Consider the following 17,042-nt stretch of genomic DNA (forward strand, 5'->3'; position numbering starts at 1 on the left):
CCAGGTCACTAGCATAAAGGCCTGGGTAGATTGGGTCCAGGGCACACACAAGGCAATAACTCAGCCTCTTCCATCCTGGGGCTCCTTGTAGGACCAGGCATGGTACTCCCAATCACTCCAAGTCTCTGAGATCTCCCCAGATTAAGACCCTTCTTTTTACCAACTTGTTCTCTCTGAAAATGAAGAACATGAGAAAATCCTTGCTTGCTCTCCTCTGTGGCTGTGTTGATAGATTTTGTTTCCCTTTGGGCTCCTGCATACTTGCGTTTTTCTTGTGCATTATTTTAACGCTGTGATATCCCTGCGGTTTTTTAACGCAATTTTCAATGGGACTTTCTAATGTTAAAAACGCATTGCACAAAAATTGTTTTTAACGTTAGAAAGTCCCATTGACAATCGCGCTAAAAAACCGCAGGGATATCACAGCGTTAAAATAATGCATGAGGGTGTGAGCCCTTTGATGGATATTAAGAGTACTTTTTTTTTTAATACTGTGGAGTGCTTTCTGGTCAGTGGGAACATATGGCACAAAGTGCTTCTGGTTTGTAGATTGTAGAAAACGAGTTTTTGTGGCTTTATGTGTTTTATTTTGTCTTTTTCTTTTTTGTCTTTTTGGTATAAGAGAAAAAAAACAGAACATAGGTCTTGCCTATCTTTTGCCTAAATAGGCAATGCTCCCATTATAATAATAATCTTTATTTGTATAGCGCCAACTTATTCCGCAGCGCTTTCAGGCATGGATAAATGCAAAGCAATACAACAATTACAATGTGAGGTACATTGGGTTAGACACAAATGGGTTGGGGGTGTACAGGAGGTGCAAGGGGTGGGGGGGGGGGAGGCATGGGGAACACAGGCAATAGGGAATTTCATGTGCAGATCAATTATTAGAAGGCAAACGGGGTGGGGCGCCGTAGGGAGGGGCAGGGGACTAGGTCAGGAGATTTGGTATGCTTCCCTGAAGAGGTGCGTTTTTAAGGCACGTCTGATATTTCGTGCATCGGGAATTGTCTTGGGGTAGAGCGTTCCAGAGAATGGGTGCTGCTCTGGTGAAGTCCTGCAGGCGAGCATGTGAGGTTTGTATTACAGGGGTGTTAAGTCTGAGTGTGTTAGCCAATCGGAGTGAGCGGGCTGGGTGGTGTACTGACAGGAGGGAGGCGATGTATGGTGGCGCAGCACCATGCAGAGTTTTGTGAGCGAGGTAGAGGAGTTTAAATTTAGTTCTGCAGTGGATGGGCAGCCAATACAGCGACTGGCATAGTGCAGAGGCATCTGAATAACGACTGGATAGAAAAATGAGCATAGCTGCCGCATTTAGTATGGATTGGAGTGGAGCGAGTCTAGTGCGAGGGAGGCCAATGAGTAGCGAGTTGCAGTAGTCAAGCCGGGAGTGGCTGAGGGCGACTACGAGTGTCTTTAGCGTGTCCGTGGTTAGGAACGGCCGTATTTTAGCAATATTTCTGAGGTGCATGTGGCATGTTTGGGCCAGAGATTGGATATGGGGGGTAAAGGAGAGGTCAGAGTCCAGTGTGACCCCAAGGCACCGGGCATGTCTGGGGGTTATGATGGTACCAGACACTGGAATGGAGATGTTGAGGGGAGGTCGGTTGGAAGGTGGAAAGACAAGGAGGTCAGTTTTAGAGAGGTTTAGTTTGAGAAAAAGGGAGGACATAGTGTTAGAGACAGTCGGTGATATTTTGGAGGAATGGTCCAGAGATCTCACGAGAGGAGGTGTATAGTTGGGTGTCGTCAGCGTAGAGATGGTATTGGAGGCCGAATTTGTGGATGGTTTGTCCAATTGGGGCAGTATAGAGAAGAGAAGGGGACCAAGGACCGAGCCCTGGGGTACCCCAACAGCGAGAGGAAGTGGAGCAGAGATAGAACCAGCAAAGGAGACACTGAAAGAGCGGTCAGAGAGGTAGGAAGATAACCAGGAGAGAGCAGTGTCCTTTAGACGAATAGAGTGGAGCATAGTGAGAAGGAGATTATGGTCGACAGTGTCAAATGCAGCAGACAGGTCAAGGAGGATTAGTAGGGAGTAATCACCTCTCGACTTTGCAGTCATCAGGTCATTTGTTACTTTTGTAAGGGCAGTTTCGGTCAAGTGTAGAGAGCGGAAACCAGACTGGAAGGGGTCGAGGAGCGAGTTGTCAGAGAGAAAGCGTGTAAGGCGGGAGTAGACCAGACGTTCTAGTAATTTGGAGATGAAGGGGAGGTTTGAGACGGGTCGGTAGTTGGCAGCATCAGTTGGGTCCAGGGTTGTTTTTTTAAGCAGAGGGGATATGATGCAGTGTTTAAACGAGGAGGGGAAAGTGCCAGAGGTTAGGGAGAGGTTGCAGATTGTGGTGAGGTGAGTAATGAGAGTTGGGGAAAGGGAACGGAGGAGGTGAGAAGGTCGTTAGCGCAGGTGGTGGGGCGGGCAGTGGAAAGGATTAACTTCAATGGAAGCTGAAAAAAAGGGAGTGGGGGGGAAAAGAACACAGCTGGTCCTATTTAAAGGGGTTGTCCCGCGCCGAAACGGGTTTTTTTTTTTTTCAACCCCCCCCCCCCCGGTCGGCGCGAGACAACCCCGATGCAGGGACCTAAAGAAAGCTTACCGGAGCGCTTACCTGAATCCCCGCGCTCCGGTGACTTCTATACTTACCGGTGAAGATGGCCGCCGGGATCCTCTTCCTCCGTGGACCGCAGCTCTTCTGTGCGGTCCATTGCCGATTCCAGCCTCCTGATTGGCTGGAATCGGCACGTGACGGGGCGGAGCTACACGGAGCCGGCATTCTGCACGAGCGGCTCCATTGAAGAGAGCAGAAGACCCGGACTGCGCAAGCGCGGCTAATTTGGCCATCGGAGGGCGAAAATTAGTCGGCTCCATGGAGACGAGGACGCTAGCAACGGAGCAGGTAAGTGAAAAACTTTTTATAACTTCTGTATGGCTCATAATTAATGCACAATGTACATTACAAAGTGCATTATTATGGCCATACAGAAGTGTATAGACCCACTTGCTGCCGCGGGACAACCCCTTTAAGCATTAGCAGTCAATCGGAGGATTTTGCCAAGGGATGGATTTCCGCGCTGTAGCGTTTTTCTTTTTTCTTTGCTGACACATGGCAGCCGCCCGTGTGAATGGTTGTGAACACAGAAATTAAGATTGGGACTTGATTGCGGCTATTCTCCATGCGCTTTTTTTTTTTTTTTTTACACAGCGTGTATGGGTGAATGTAAAAACGCATACAGTCGTGTGAATGAGGCCTAAGCCTAGTTTCACACAGGTGAGTGTGATATGGGGACGTGAATCCCGCCCCCCATATTGTGCTCCCCACCATGTGAATTAAAAATTAAAGCAAAGTGTCTTTGGATGCAGCGATGCCAGAAGAAAATTATTTTACAAAAAAAAGGTTTTTATTGTACAAAACTTAAGAAATATATGACATTTTTACTATCGTCATAACGGTGCTGAACCACAGCAAGAAGTTATTAAAGGTGTTGTCCCGCGCCGAAACGGGTTTTTTTTTTTTTCAATAGCCCCCCCGTTCGGCGCGAGACAAACCCGATGCAGGGATAAAAAAAACAAAAAACAGATAGTACTTACCCGAATCCCCGCGGTCCGGCGTCTTCATACTTACCTTGTGAAGATGGCCGCTGGGATCTTCACCCTCGGTGGACCGCAGGGCTTCTGTGCGGTCCATTGCCGATTCCAGCCTCCTGATTGGCTGGAATCGGCACACGTGACGGGGCGGAGCTACGAGGAGCCGCTCTCCGGCACGAGCGGCCCCATTCAGCAAAGGAGAAGACCGGACTGCGCAAGCGCGTCCAATCGGGCGATTAGACGCTGAAGATTAGACGGCACCATGGAGACGGGGACGCCAGCAACGGAACAGGTAAGTGAATAACTTCTGTATGGCTCATATTTAATGCACAATGTACATTACAAAGTGCATTAATATGGCCATACAGAAGTGTATAGACCCACTTGCTTTCGCGGAACAACCCCTTTAATGTAATTTATACCACATGGTGAATGCCATAAAAAAATACAAAAGTAGGATGGCAGAATTGATGTTTTTCACTCTGTTCCCCCAATTTCTACAATACATTATATATACTCCAGGTGGTATTACTAATAGCTGCACCTCGCAGCGCAACAAGCCCTCACGCCACTATGCTGACCGCAGAATGAACACCTGATGGCTTTTGAAAAGTGGAGACAAAAATCTCAAAAAATGGTTGTTTATTTAAGTGCCAATCTAAAACCCATGTATGATGGAAGCTTCTAGAGCTTATGTATGATGGAAGCTTCTAGAGCCATGTATGATGGAAGTTTCTAGAGCCATGTATGATGGAAGTTTCTAGAGCCATGTATGAAGGAAGCTTCTAGAGGCATGTATGAAGGAAGCTTCTAGAGCCATGTATGAAGGAAGCTTCTAGAGCACATGTATGATGGAAGCTTCTAGAGCCATGTATGAAGGAAGCTTCTAGAGGCATGTATGATGGAAGCTTCTAGAGCCATGTATGATTGAAGCTTCTAGAGCACATGTATGATGGAAGCTTCTAGAGCTTATGTATGATGGAAGCTTCTAGAGCCATGTATGATTGAAGCTTCTAGAGCCATGTATGATTGAAGCTTCTAGAGCCCATGTATGATGGAAGCTTCTAGAGCCATGTATGAAGGAAGCTTCTAGAGCCATGTATGAGGGAAGCTTCTAGAGCCATGTATGAGGGAAGCTTCTAGAGCCATGTATGAAGGAAGCTTCTAGAGTCATGTATGAAGGAAGCTTCTAGAGCCATGTATGAAGGAAGCTTCTAGAGGCATGTATGAAGGAAGCTTCTAGAGGCATGTATGAAGGAAGCTTCTAGAGCCATGTATGAAGGAAGCTTCTAGAGCCATGTATGAAGGAAGCTTCTAGAGCCATGTATGAAGGAAGCTTCTAGAGCACATGTATGAAGGAAGCTTCTAGAGCACATGTATGAAGGAAGCTTCTAGAGCACATGTATGATGGAAGCTTCTAGAGCCATGTATGAAGGAAGCTTCTAGAGCGCATGTATGATGGAAGCTTCTAGAGCGCATGTATGATGGAAGCTTCTAGAGCGCATGTATGATGGAAGCTTCTAGAGTGCATGTATGATGGAAGCTTCTAGAGCGCATGTATGATGGAAGCTTCTAGAGCGCATGTATGATGGAAGCTTCTAGAGCGTATGTATGATGGAAGCTTCTAGAGCGCATGTATGATGGAAGCTTCTAGAGGCATGTATGATGGAAGCTTCTAGAGGCATGTATGATGGAAGCTTCTAGAGGCATGTATGATGGAAGCTTATAGAGGCATGTATGATGGAAGCTGCTAGAGGCATGTATGATGGAAGCTGCTAGAGGCATGTATGATGGAAGCTTCTAGAGCCATGTATGATGGAAGCTTCTAGAGCCATGTATGATGGAAGCTTCTAGAGCCATGTATGATGGAAGCTTCTAGAACCCATGTATGATGGGAGCTTCTAGAGCCCATGTATGATGGAAGCTTCTAGAGCCATGTATGATGGAAGCTTCTAGAACCTCTAATATACTTGGTGTTTCACAGACTGTTGTAATTATTACACATCAGGGCCAGAACCGTCCCGTCAGCGATAAGAGAGTATATAGAATCCTGAAATAATATCTGTTGAGAAGCCATTTTGGAGGCGCCATTTGCGGCCACCTGACAGTCTTTGTGAGATTCGCAGCCGTCCGCCACAAGCGTGCGCCCGCCGGGTTGTGTGCCAGCGTATAATTTATGGTTTCTTCGTAGAAAACCGGTGAATATTAACAGTATGAGATGAATCCCTGCAGCGGGCGGTGTGACCCTCCGGGGGTTATTATGTGATTACGGACACGCGGGGCGCAGTGATGTCACACTGATGATAACAGTATGAGATGAATCCCTGCAGCGGGCGGTGTGACCCTCCGGGGGTTATTATGTGATTACGGACACGCGGGGCGCAGTGATGTCACACTGATGACAACAGAATTTATTAGACTTTTCGTCCTTCAGAGCCGCTGTGGTGATAACAATCTAACGAGACGCTTCCTGATGGGTGGGTCTAGATTTGGGTGGGCTGGAGGGGTCCGGCCGCAGGGGTCTGCAGTCTAGCCAGTTCAGTGTAGAGCAGTCTAGAATGGAGTGGGTAATAGGAGGTCCTCTGCCCGCACCACCATGTGTCGCCCTCTTGGCACACAATGGGCGCACTACATTACTCCCAACTCTGACACTAGTTGCACTTCCCCATAATCTTCCTGCACTCACATACAGGTGCCCCTCATGACCCCCCAATCTCCTACAGGTTGCACTCCACGCATCCCCTTGTCAAACACAAATACTGCGACATAGATGAGATGCTCCCCTGGACACCTCTCTGTCACAAATGTTAACATACAGACCCCCACACTGGCCATGTATTACTTCCTCGAGACCCCCATACCTGCCATGCAGTACGTCCTAGAGACCCCCACACCTGCCGTACACTACGTCATCGTGACCCCCACACCTGCCGTGCAGTACGTCTTTGAGTCCCCCCACACCTGCCATGCAGTATGTCCTATAGACCCCCACATAAGCCGTGCAGTGCATCCTCAAGACCCCCACACATGCTGTGCAGTATGTCATCGTGACCCTCAGATCAGGCGTGCAGTACGTCCTCGAGACCCTCACACTAGCCTGCAGCATGTTATTGTGACCCCCACACCTGTGCAGTACGGCCCCCGAGACCCCCACATCTGCTGTGCAGTACGTCCTCGAGACGCTCATACTAGCCTGCAGCACGTTATTGTGACCCCCACACCTGTGTAGTATGTCCCCGAGCCCCCCACATCTGCTATACAGTACGTCTTCGAAACGCTCATACTAGCCTGCAGCACGTTATTGTGACCCCCACACCCGCTGTGCAGTACCTCCTCAAGATCCTCACACTAGCAGTGCAGTACATCCCTGAGACCCCCACACCTGCTGTGCAGTATGTCATCGTGACCCTCAGACCAGTCATGCAGTATGTCCTCGAGACCCCAACACCAGCCGTGAAGTACATCCTCAAGACCTCCACACCAGCTGTGCAGTACGTCCCCGAGACCCCCACATCTGCTGTGCAGTACGTCCTCGAGAGCCTCACACTAGCCTGCAGCACATCATTGTGACCCCCCCACACCTGCTGTGCAGTACGTCCTTGAGACCCCCACACTTGCTGGGCAGTATATACTTGAGACATCAACAGCAACTGTGCAGTACACTGTTCAGACTAACTGCTCAAAGATGCTCCTCCTGAACCATCCTTACCACACAGACCTCCAAACCTCGCTATACATCGTTCATTATGCCAGGACCGCACCTAAAGCCACTGGTGGCAAACCTATAGAACGAGTGCCAGGGGGGCACTCAGAGCCCTCTCTGTGGGCATGCGCGCCGTTTGTTACTATGGTAGTACTACTACTCATGAAAGTGATTACCAGCCGGGGTGCCGGGGCTTCTTGGCTAGTAATAATTCAGTGGCAGTGTTACGGGTGCACAAACTATGGCAGTGTGTGCACCTTGACGCCTACTCCCCTGACCTCTCTTCCTTGGTTCCCCAGGAGAGGAGAAGGGAGGGGGCATCCAGGCACACACACTTCCACCCGCAGCAGAGGAGCAGCGACGCCTTGAAGAGGTAAGTATATCAGTCTCAGAGGGGGCTACTATGGGGGTCACTATTACTACTGAGGCCACTATAGGGGACACTATTACTACTGAGGCCACTATACGGGACACTATTACTACTGAGGGCACTGTGGAGGTGACTATTACTACTGGGGCCAATATAGTGGACACTTACTACTGAGGCCACTGTGGGGGACACTATTAGTACTGAGGCCACTGTGGTTGTCACTATGACTACTGATTAATATAGTTTTGGAGTTTTTGATATAACCTCTTTTTGACTATTACTACTGGGGCTTCTGTGGGGGTCAGTATTACTACTGAGACTCATTGTGGGTTCACCATTACTACTGATGCCAATATAGGGGACACCATTACTACTGAGGCCACTGTGGGGGTCACTATTACTACTGAGGTCACTGTTACAACCGGGGCTGATATTGTGGACATTGTTACTACTGGGCCTTCTGTGGGGGTCACTATGACTACTGAGGAGCATATAGGGTTCAGTATTACTACTAAGGCCACTGTGGGGGTAACTTTTACTACTGAGGCCACTGTGGGGGACACTGTTAGTACTGAGGCCACTGTGGTTGTCACTATTACTACTGATTAATATAGTTTTGGAGTTTTTGATATATCCTCTTTTTGACTATTACTACTGGGGGTTCTGTTGGGGTCACTATTACTACTGAGACTCATTGTGGGTTCACCATTACTACTGAGGCCACTGTGGGGTCACTATTACTACTGAGGTCACTGTTACTACCGGGGCTGATATTGTGGACATTGTTACTACTGGGCCTTCTGTGGGGGTCACTATGACTACTGAGGAGCATATAGGGTTCAGTATTACTACTAAGGCCACTGTGGGGGTCACTATTACTACTGAGGCCACTGTGGTTGTCACTATTACTACTGATTAATATAGTTTTGGAATTTTTGATATAACCTCTTTTTGACTATTACTACTGTGGGTTCTGTTGGGGTCACTATTACTACTGAGGCACATATAGGGTTCACCATTACTACTGAGGCTAATATAGGGGTCACTATTACTACTAAGACCACTGTGGGTGACGCTATTACTACTGAGGGCGATATAGGAGACACTATTACTACTGGGGCCAATGTAGGGGACACTATTATTACTGAGGCTACTGTGGTGGGTCACTATTACTACTGAGTAATATAGTTTTGGAGTTTTTGATATAACTTCTTTTTGACTATTACTACTGGGGCTTCTGTGGGGGTCACTATTACTACTGTGGCGCATATAGGGTTCACCATTATTTCTGAGCCCACTGTGGGGGTCACTATTACTACTGAGGCCACTGTGGGGGGCACTTTTACTACTGGGGCCACTGTGGGGGACACTATTACTACTGGGGCCACTGTGGGGGACACTGTTAGTACTGAGGCTACTGTGGTGGGTCACTATTACTACTGAGTAATATAGCTTTGGAGTTTTTGATATAACCTCTTTTTGACTATTACTACCGGGGCTTCTGTGGGGGTCACTATTACTACTGAGGCTACTATAAGGGACAATATTACTATTGAGGCCACTGTAGGGGGGGTCACCATTATTACTGAGACCACTGTGGGTGATACTATTACTACTGAGGCCGATATAGGGGACAATATTACTACTGGGGCAACTGTTACAACTACTTGGGCCAATCTAGGGGACACTATTACTACTGGGACAACTGTGGGGTCACTGTTACTTCTGGAGCCACTGTAGGGGGTCAGTATTACTACTGAGGCCATTGTGCCTTATTACTAGTGAGGCCACTGTGGGGGTCACTATTACTAGTGAGGCCACTTTGGAGGGCACTATTACTACTAAGGCCACTGTGGGGGTCACTATTACTAGTGAGGCCACTTTGGAGGGCACTATTACTACTAAGGCCACTGTGGCGTCACTGTTACTTCTGGAGCCACTGTAGGGGGTGAGTATTACTACTGAGGCCATTGTGCCATATTACTAGTGAGGCCACGGTGGGGGTCACTATTACTAGTGAGGCCACTTTGGAGGGCACTATTACTACTAAGGCCACTGTGGGGGTCACTATTACTAGTGAGGCCACTTTGGAGGGCACTATTACTACTAAGGCCACTGTGGCGTCACTGTTACTTCTGGAGCCACTGTAGGGGGTGAGTATTACTACTGAGGCCATTGTGCCATATTACTAGTGAGGCCACGGTGGGGGTCACTATTACTAGTAAGGCCACTGTGGGGGACACTATTACTAGTAAGGCCACTGTGGGGGACACTATTACTAGTAAGGCCACTGTGGGGGTCACTATTACTAGTGAAGTCACTGTGGGGGACACTATTACTAGTGAGGCCACTGTGGGGGACACTATTACTAGTAAGGCCACTGTGGGGGTCACTATTACTAGTGAGGCCTCTGTGGGGGACACTATTACTACTGAGACCACTGTGGGGGACACTATTACTAGTGAAGTCACTGTGGGTGAAAGCTGCACCAGAGAATCGCAACGTCAACGAAGAGATGGGATGCGTTTTTCTTCAAAACAACGCCCCGCATTCGCATGTACATCACATGTGCATGAGCGCAGCATCAGCCCGGGTTTCACGGCCCAATATCGCGCTCGGCCTCAGCATTCAGGATAAATTGCCGTGTTGGAGTTTTGCTATAAGTGGGTCTTGGTTTGTATTTTTGCGCTCTCGGTCTCTAAAAAGTTCGCCATCACTGACCCATGCCATTCGCCTCCCTATACAACATAGCTCCACGTGACCTCTGGCATCATGTGACTGCCGATGTCAGACCTTCTTTTACCCACTTTACATACAGTCCCATGTGCTTCTCAAGTCACTCACACTTCGCCTCCTGTGCGCCCACAGCACCCATCTCCTTTTTAAGTGATCTCCCAGCCCCACAACTCCACTCTGACCATACACAGCGGCTCTTCAATGACTGCGCATGCTCTCTGAAACCACTAGTCTCTTCAGAGCCCATCACTGCTGGAGAGTCACGTGACCGATGTCACCTGACCTTTGCCCTCCTTCAGCCCACTCCACTCTAGCCTAAAAGAGGATTAAATGCATGCTGTTGTCATAGCAACCAGACGAAACTGCTGCGGCAACCTACCACTTTCCCCCTCAGCCAATTAGGAAAAGGCACATTAGCAGACCGGACCAACGGCCAATCAGAAAGAATTTTACATAACCTAAAAGTGGCGCGGGATCCTGGCCAGCCAATCAGAATCCAAGTAGCTGGTTGTCCTCCCGGAAGTGTGTGACATGCCCGTGAAGCGCACGTGTGCGGTGACAGGAGCCTCCGTGGCCGTCAGGGAGACCTTTAGTCAGTGACCTGAGCCATGCCCTGAGGCGGGCGGGTCACTAGCTGCAGACTGGCACACGGAGTGGCTCCTGGGCTCCGGGACTGCTGTGGAGGGCTCAGTAATTTGGATTACTCTAAGGTAAATCTCGCACGTTTCATAGTGTTCATTACATTGCGGCTGCGTGACCTGTAGGGGGGTTAACCCCTGCACTGCCGCACCCCGTCTGACACTCAGAGGGGTTGTCAAAGATAGAAAAACATGGCTGCTTTCTTCTATACACAGCGCCACCCTTGTCTGTAGGCTTGTGTGTAGTACTGCAACTCCTGTGAAGTGAATGGGTGCTGAGCTGCAGTACCCACGGACAAAGGTGGCGCTGTGCTTGCAAGAAAGTGGCCATGTTTTTCTTACTCTGGACAACCTCTTTTTAAAGGTGTTTCCACTGTGTCTCACAAATAGTAGGTAGCGGTGATGGCAGCTGATTTCTGGGGTCCTAATATTGGGACGTGTCCTTCATGAGCCCCCTGCAGGGAGGAGGAGACAGAAAATGGCATAAATGGACAACCGATTTTAATGTAAAGGGAGTGTGGCAAAAAAAACACGTACTTTTACCCCACGCTATAGAGTTGGACAGGTGGGAGGGGTCGGCTCGGGGGCAAAACCATAACACCGTGCCTGCCGCGAGCGATGTAGACCGCAGCATGTAAAGGGTTCACAGAGGGAGCGCTCCATCTGGGCCATAATGAAATAGCGGAGAGTCCGACGGGTTGCCAGGGCAACAGGACCCCAGATACAGGCGTCCTTCATTGCCATGGCCTGTGATCGCTGATACAACTGGCAGAAGTCCTGCAATGCCTTATCATAGCGATCATAGGTGTGATTGTACAAGTTGTCCGCAGAGACCTAAAAAGTGTCTAAAAGGAAAATAAAACTCTTTTCCCCCCATATTAGCATAAAAAATGTTTGTAAAAAGTTAAAATCCCACGTATTTGGTATTGTCGTATCCGTAACGATGCGTACAATAAATGGATCGCACTTTTCATCCTGCGCAGCAAAAAGCGTAAAAAAAAAAAACCTCCATGGAAAACCTAAAAAGAATATCAAAATTTAGGTATTGTTGTAATCGTATTGTGTCGTTTATGGTGGATGACAGTTTTACAATGTAGTCTATGTACCCAAAAATGGTGCCAAGAAAAACTACAGTTTGCCACGCAAAACACAAGCCTCGTATGGCCGTGGCGATGGGAAAATAAAAAAAAAACTGACTTTTTTGAAAAATGGAGATGAAAATCCGTCAGATTGTTGCGTTCATAAGGGGTTAAGGACGCAGCCTCCCCCCCCCCCCCCCCTTTTCCGTTCCACTCTCTTAGAAAAGCATACCCTGTTTCCCTGAAAATAAGACATAGCATGATTTTCCAGAATTTTTTTAGGATGCAAAATGATTTTTCAGGCTTTTTGAGGATGCTTGAAATATAAGCCCTACTCCAAAATTAAGCCCTGCTAACAGTTAATTAAAAAAGTCAATTTAAATAGTGTCCAGGCAGCTATACATGTAAAAAAGTTAAACCTTTTTGAACAAAAATTAATATAAGACACTGTCTTATTTTCGGGGAAACACGGGTAACTCTTATTTAATCATCCACTTGTTTTTTTGCTTAACGAGTTGTGTTCCTCTATGGTATATAATGGACTGAAAAAAAAAAAAAGGAAAATCGGGGGGGGGGGGGGGGCAATTCCACCATCTTTGAGGGGGTCTTGTTCTGCAGTGTACATATAACTATTCTATGGGACAGAGTGATTACTATGATACCAAATTTATGTTGTGTTGTCTTTTTCTTCTCTTGCGCACATACTAATGGTATATGTTCGTTATGTCGCCTGTAACACGGCTGTAATACGGATCTGCGGTACGGATGGGATACAATATGCTTCACTGAAACGGGCTGATTGAGTCTTTCCATTAGTCGTCTCTCTTGGTGCTATCTGCAGATTATCACCCCTGCAGTATATTGGTCCATATGAGTGTATCCAGTATATCTGCTGACTGCAGAAGTGGATCCGCCAACCTGCCTGACGGTGGATCTTTTCACGATGCCGATTGTGGCTGTTAACCTTTTAAATGCCCCAAGCGACGGTCAGGTGTTCCGAACACGAAGTGTCGTCCAGTTGTTGCGGCAGCCCAGGGCCGCCATGTACTTCTGATTTATTATGACGGACCTATGTCATGTTGTAATAGAATGCCTGCAAAAATACCACTTACTGCAATACTGAAGTATTGCAGTATATGGTATAAGTGATCAAAAAGTCTGCAAAAAAAAAAAGCGCTCGGACAGCTCTGTCGATGGAAAAAGAGTTATGATTTTTTTTTGAAAGTGGCATGAAGAAGCTCCCTCCCCCAAAAAATAAATGCCCGCCCTGAAGTGGTCAAGAGAACATCCACATGTGCCAAAATATTCCTCCACCTAAATATGCAGATTTAGGTGCATATCTAACATGCCGCAGAATTTAGCCATTTTCATATCTGTGTTAAAATCTGTATTCAGCCCTGCAGATTTGGCCACTGCATATAGTGTGAAAGCACCCTAAGGCCCAATGTCCACCAGATCCGCACCCCCAGCCGCCTGTAGGGATGCATTAGCATGCGGATGTGATTATTTCCCCCCCATCCCGGACTGCGGGTTGGACGCATGGGAAGAAATTGCAGCATACTTAATTTTCCTGCGGATCCCATGGGACGGCTTCCTAACAAGTCTGTGCAGCGTGGAGAGGCAGTCTAATGTACAGCACTGATCCAATGTGACTGTACGCCTAGACAGGAAGGCGAGCGGCTTCATTGTTATCCACCCAGCAGTTTACATGGGGAGGCCCCCCGATTGGTGGAATGGGGGTCCCCTGATGCTTTTCATAGTGCTGTGTGCCAGGTATAAAGGTGACGCCGTACAACCTCTACCTCCTTATCGGGAAAGCTTATCCCAAGGCGTTGCTATACGATGTTGCGCTCCCACTAAATCATCCTCGTGGATTAGGAATACCAGGAATAGACAATTAATAGTTCAGACTTCTGTTGCTTCTTCGCTGAACTGGGACCAAGACTGACGTTGGCGAACAAAGTCCAGAATGGAGCCGGTGCTGAGGGACTTTGTTGGGGACTAATGCCACTTCCTGTATGTCAATCTATGGCCTCTGATATACACATCAGATGGTCGCCGGGCTCCAGGCAGCTTTTCTGGAATCGCCGAGTCACAAGGTACTTTCTGGCTTCAAGGAGTATTCCAGTCGGTGGCTGAAATTACACATTTTCACTCATTCACTGAGAGTTTGTTGGGGGGCCGACCACTGGGACCCCCACCGATGCCAAGAATAGGGGACCTGCCCCCCCCCCCCCCCAATTTACAGTGCAGGACTTCATCTGCAATGCAGATGTGAATGGACACAAGTGTGACAGCGGCTCCATTCATTTCAATGGCACAGACAGCTGTTTGTCAGCTCCACTGAAATGAATGCATCCACTGCACATGCACCCTGCATCTCCATTAATTTCAACGGGGCAGGCAGAGGTAGCCGAGCATAGTGCTTGGTTATTTCCGTCAGTCCCATTGAAATGAATGGAAAGGCACCAATTTCATCCGCTGACCAGGATACCCCCGTTGAGCCTCAGTGAAGTCCTTGTTGCCTTAAGACCTCAGTGTTGATACCAGAACTGAAAAAATCTAACCTTTCTTCTTGCAGATCGATCTATCCATCATGGCGGACTTGTCGCAATATGTGGACCTAACAGAATACAACTTCCTGTTGACTGCAGCCTGCATAGTATTCAATCCGCTCTTTTGGAACGTGGTGAGTGTTTTAGTCTCATCGGCAGCTGGGAAATGACAGTGTGTAGAAAATAACCCGCCGTCCTGACAGCGCTCCCTATTTCCTGCATCCTATCGTCTCTTTTCCACTTGTCTTGCCCATTTTGGAATAAACATGCTGCACGTGTTTCCGGCTGCATGAATGGGAGGGACCAAAACAAGTCTGTGTAGTAGGAAGAGGCAGTCTGCTGTATAGTAAAACTTCCTGCATGTTACAATCCGCAGGAGAAATTCTGCTGCATTATCTCCTGGTTTATAAGTTGTTGTTGGGGTGATTGCTGTGACCCGTTGGAGGGGATCAGCGGACTGCACTGCTCAGCCTTGTAACAGAGATGAGTGTCTGATTGGCTGGGCTTTCTATAAATACTGTTTGTTTCTGCAGTGTGGTGCAGTGGATGGCTGTGACAGCGTGTGTTCATCCAGTATTCCTTCTAGTTCCTAGTTTCTAGTTCTAGTTCTGTCTTGTCTTTTCTGTCTGGTCAGTGTGTGAGAGCCGCACTGGTCACTACAGGGGGGTCGGAGCAGCGGCTTCTGCTTTGAGCGGGGGACCCCAGCCGATCAAGTATTGATGACCTATCCTGAGGATAAGTCATCAATAATAACCTTTTCCTGGAAAAGCCCTTTTAAGATAAGATAGCTTTCTGCTCCAAGTGACCACAAGCTGAGCTCTGCTACTTGTGTACATCCTGTCTGGTGTTTTTCAGGTAAGTCACATGGGGTGAGCTCAGTCCTCCGCCATTCTTCTGACAGCATTTCTGGAAGGTTTTCAGGTTTAAACCTTGCAAACTGCAGCTTTCTGTAGTTGTCCTTAAGGTAGACGATGGCGCTTGGAACAACTGTAGAATCATTGGTTCTGCATATGAGGACCCGGACCCAATGTATACAGACTCAGTGTTAGTAAATCACCCTAAGGGCGAGCACCCACTGGCGTTTGCGTTCTCCGCGGGAAAAAAACGCAGCGTTTTCGCCGCGTTTCTCGCGTTTTTTCCGCGCGTTTTTCGCGGCGTTTTCGCGGCGTTTTGCGTTAATTTCCATTGACATTCATGGGTGCATTAGGAGAAAAATAGGGACACATATGCAACTGACAGTTCCTATGTTAAAAACGCAAACGCAACGCAAAAAAAACGCCAGTGGACAGGAACACATGTTATCTCTATGCCTGTGCAGGAAAAACGCAAAACGCAGGTAAAAAAACGCCAGTGGGTGCTCGCCCTAAAATCTACCATTTCCTCCTCAGTCAGTTATTTCTTACTTTGTATCTCCTTTTTGGGAAAGCTGGGTGACTGTCGGTGTACGTTACAATTCTAATGGACTGCTACCTACGGGTCTCTAGTTGTTGCAGAATTACATCTCCCAGCATGCCCTGACATACTGGAAGTTACAGTGGATATAAAAATCCTGTTATAATGCCATGTTGTAAAATCTGCCAAAAATGAATCCTGTCAGATGTATCCCCTCAGTGTGACCCGCTATCTGTACAATCCACTGGGATCAATAAGTCTTTTTGGGTGGGAAAACAAGCTCTAAACTAGTGTGGTTCCATAAATCTCCCCACCCTAAACTAACACTTGGCGGAGCCCCCTCTGACACACTTGGCGGAGCCCCCTCTGACACACTTGGCGGAGCCCCCTCTGACACACACTTGGCGGAGCCCCCTCTGACACACACTTGGCGGAGCCCCCTCTGACACACACTTGGCGGAGCCCCCTCTGACACACACTTGGCGGAGGCCCCCTCTGACTTTATGGCGGCATTCAGTGTTTTTTGGTCGGTGTCTACCAGCATGCCACATCTTGTCTTGGCAATCTTTGCCCACTCTTCCTTGCAACAGCGCTCCAAATCTGTCAGATGGCGAGGGCATCCTGTGTGCAGCGCCCTCTTCAGGTCACCCACAGATCCTCAATGGGATTCAGGTCTGGGCTCTGGCTGGGACGCTCCAAAACTGTGCTCTTCTGGTGATTTTGGGGATCTGCTTTGGGTCATTGTGCTGAAAGGTGGCATTCCTCTTCATCTTCTTAGCCGAGGCCTGAAGGTTTTGTGCCAACATGGGCTGATACTTGGGACTGTTCATAATTCCTGGCCGCCGCTGGCATCTCTGTAGGTGGCTGAGGCAGCTGCTAGGTGATGGCACCGGTGTACATGGCAGCAAAGGTCGCAGCGCCCCCTCCAGGTAAAGGACCCTCTCTTCCATGTACAGAAGCTAGGAGCAGAGTTTTTCTCCCCT

The 17,042-nt window shown here is 48.2% G+C and overlaps 1 protein-coding gene across 1 annotated transcript in view; it reads left to right on the plus strand.

Moving 5' to 3' along the window:
- Nucleotides 1–10,889: 10,889 nt before the first annotated feature.
- The window catches only part of PEMT (phosphatidylethanolamine N-methyltransferase), a 143,992-nt gene continuing 137,839 nt past the window's right edge, over nt 10,890–17,042 (plus strand). The window contains exons 1-2 of the mRNA XM_066576684.1: nt 10,890–11,105; nt 14,694–14,801. Coding sequence (XP_066432781.1) covers nt 14,709–14,801 — 93 coding nt within the window. The 5' untranslated portion in view covers nt 10,890–11,105; nt 14,694–14,708. The remainder of the gene's footprint in view (nt 11,106–14,693; nt 14,802–17,042) is intronic.

The sequence above is a fragment of the Eleutherodactylus coqui genome, chromosome 8, assembly GCF_035609145.1.
Source record: "Eleutherodactylus coqui strain aEleCoq1 chromosome 8, aEleCoq1.hap1, whole genome shotgun sequence".
NCBI lineage: Eukaryota > Metazoa > Chordata > Amphibia > Anura > Eleutherodactylidae > Eleutherodactylus > Eleutherodactylus coqui.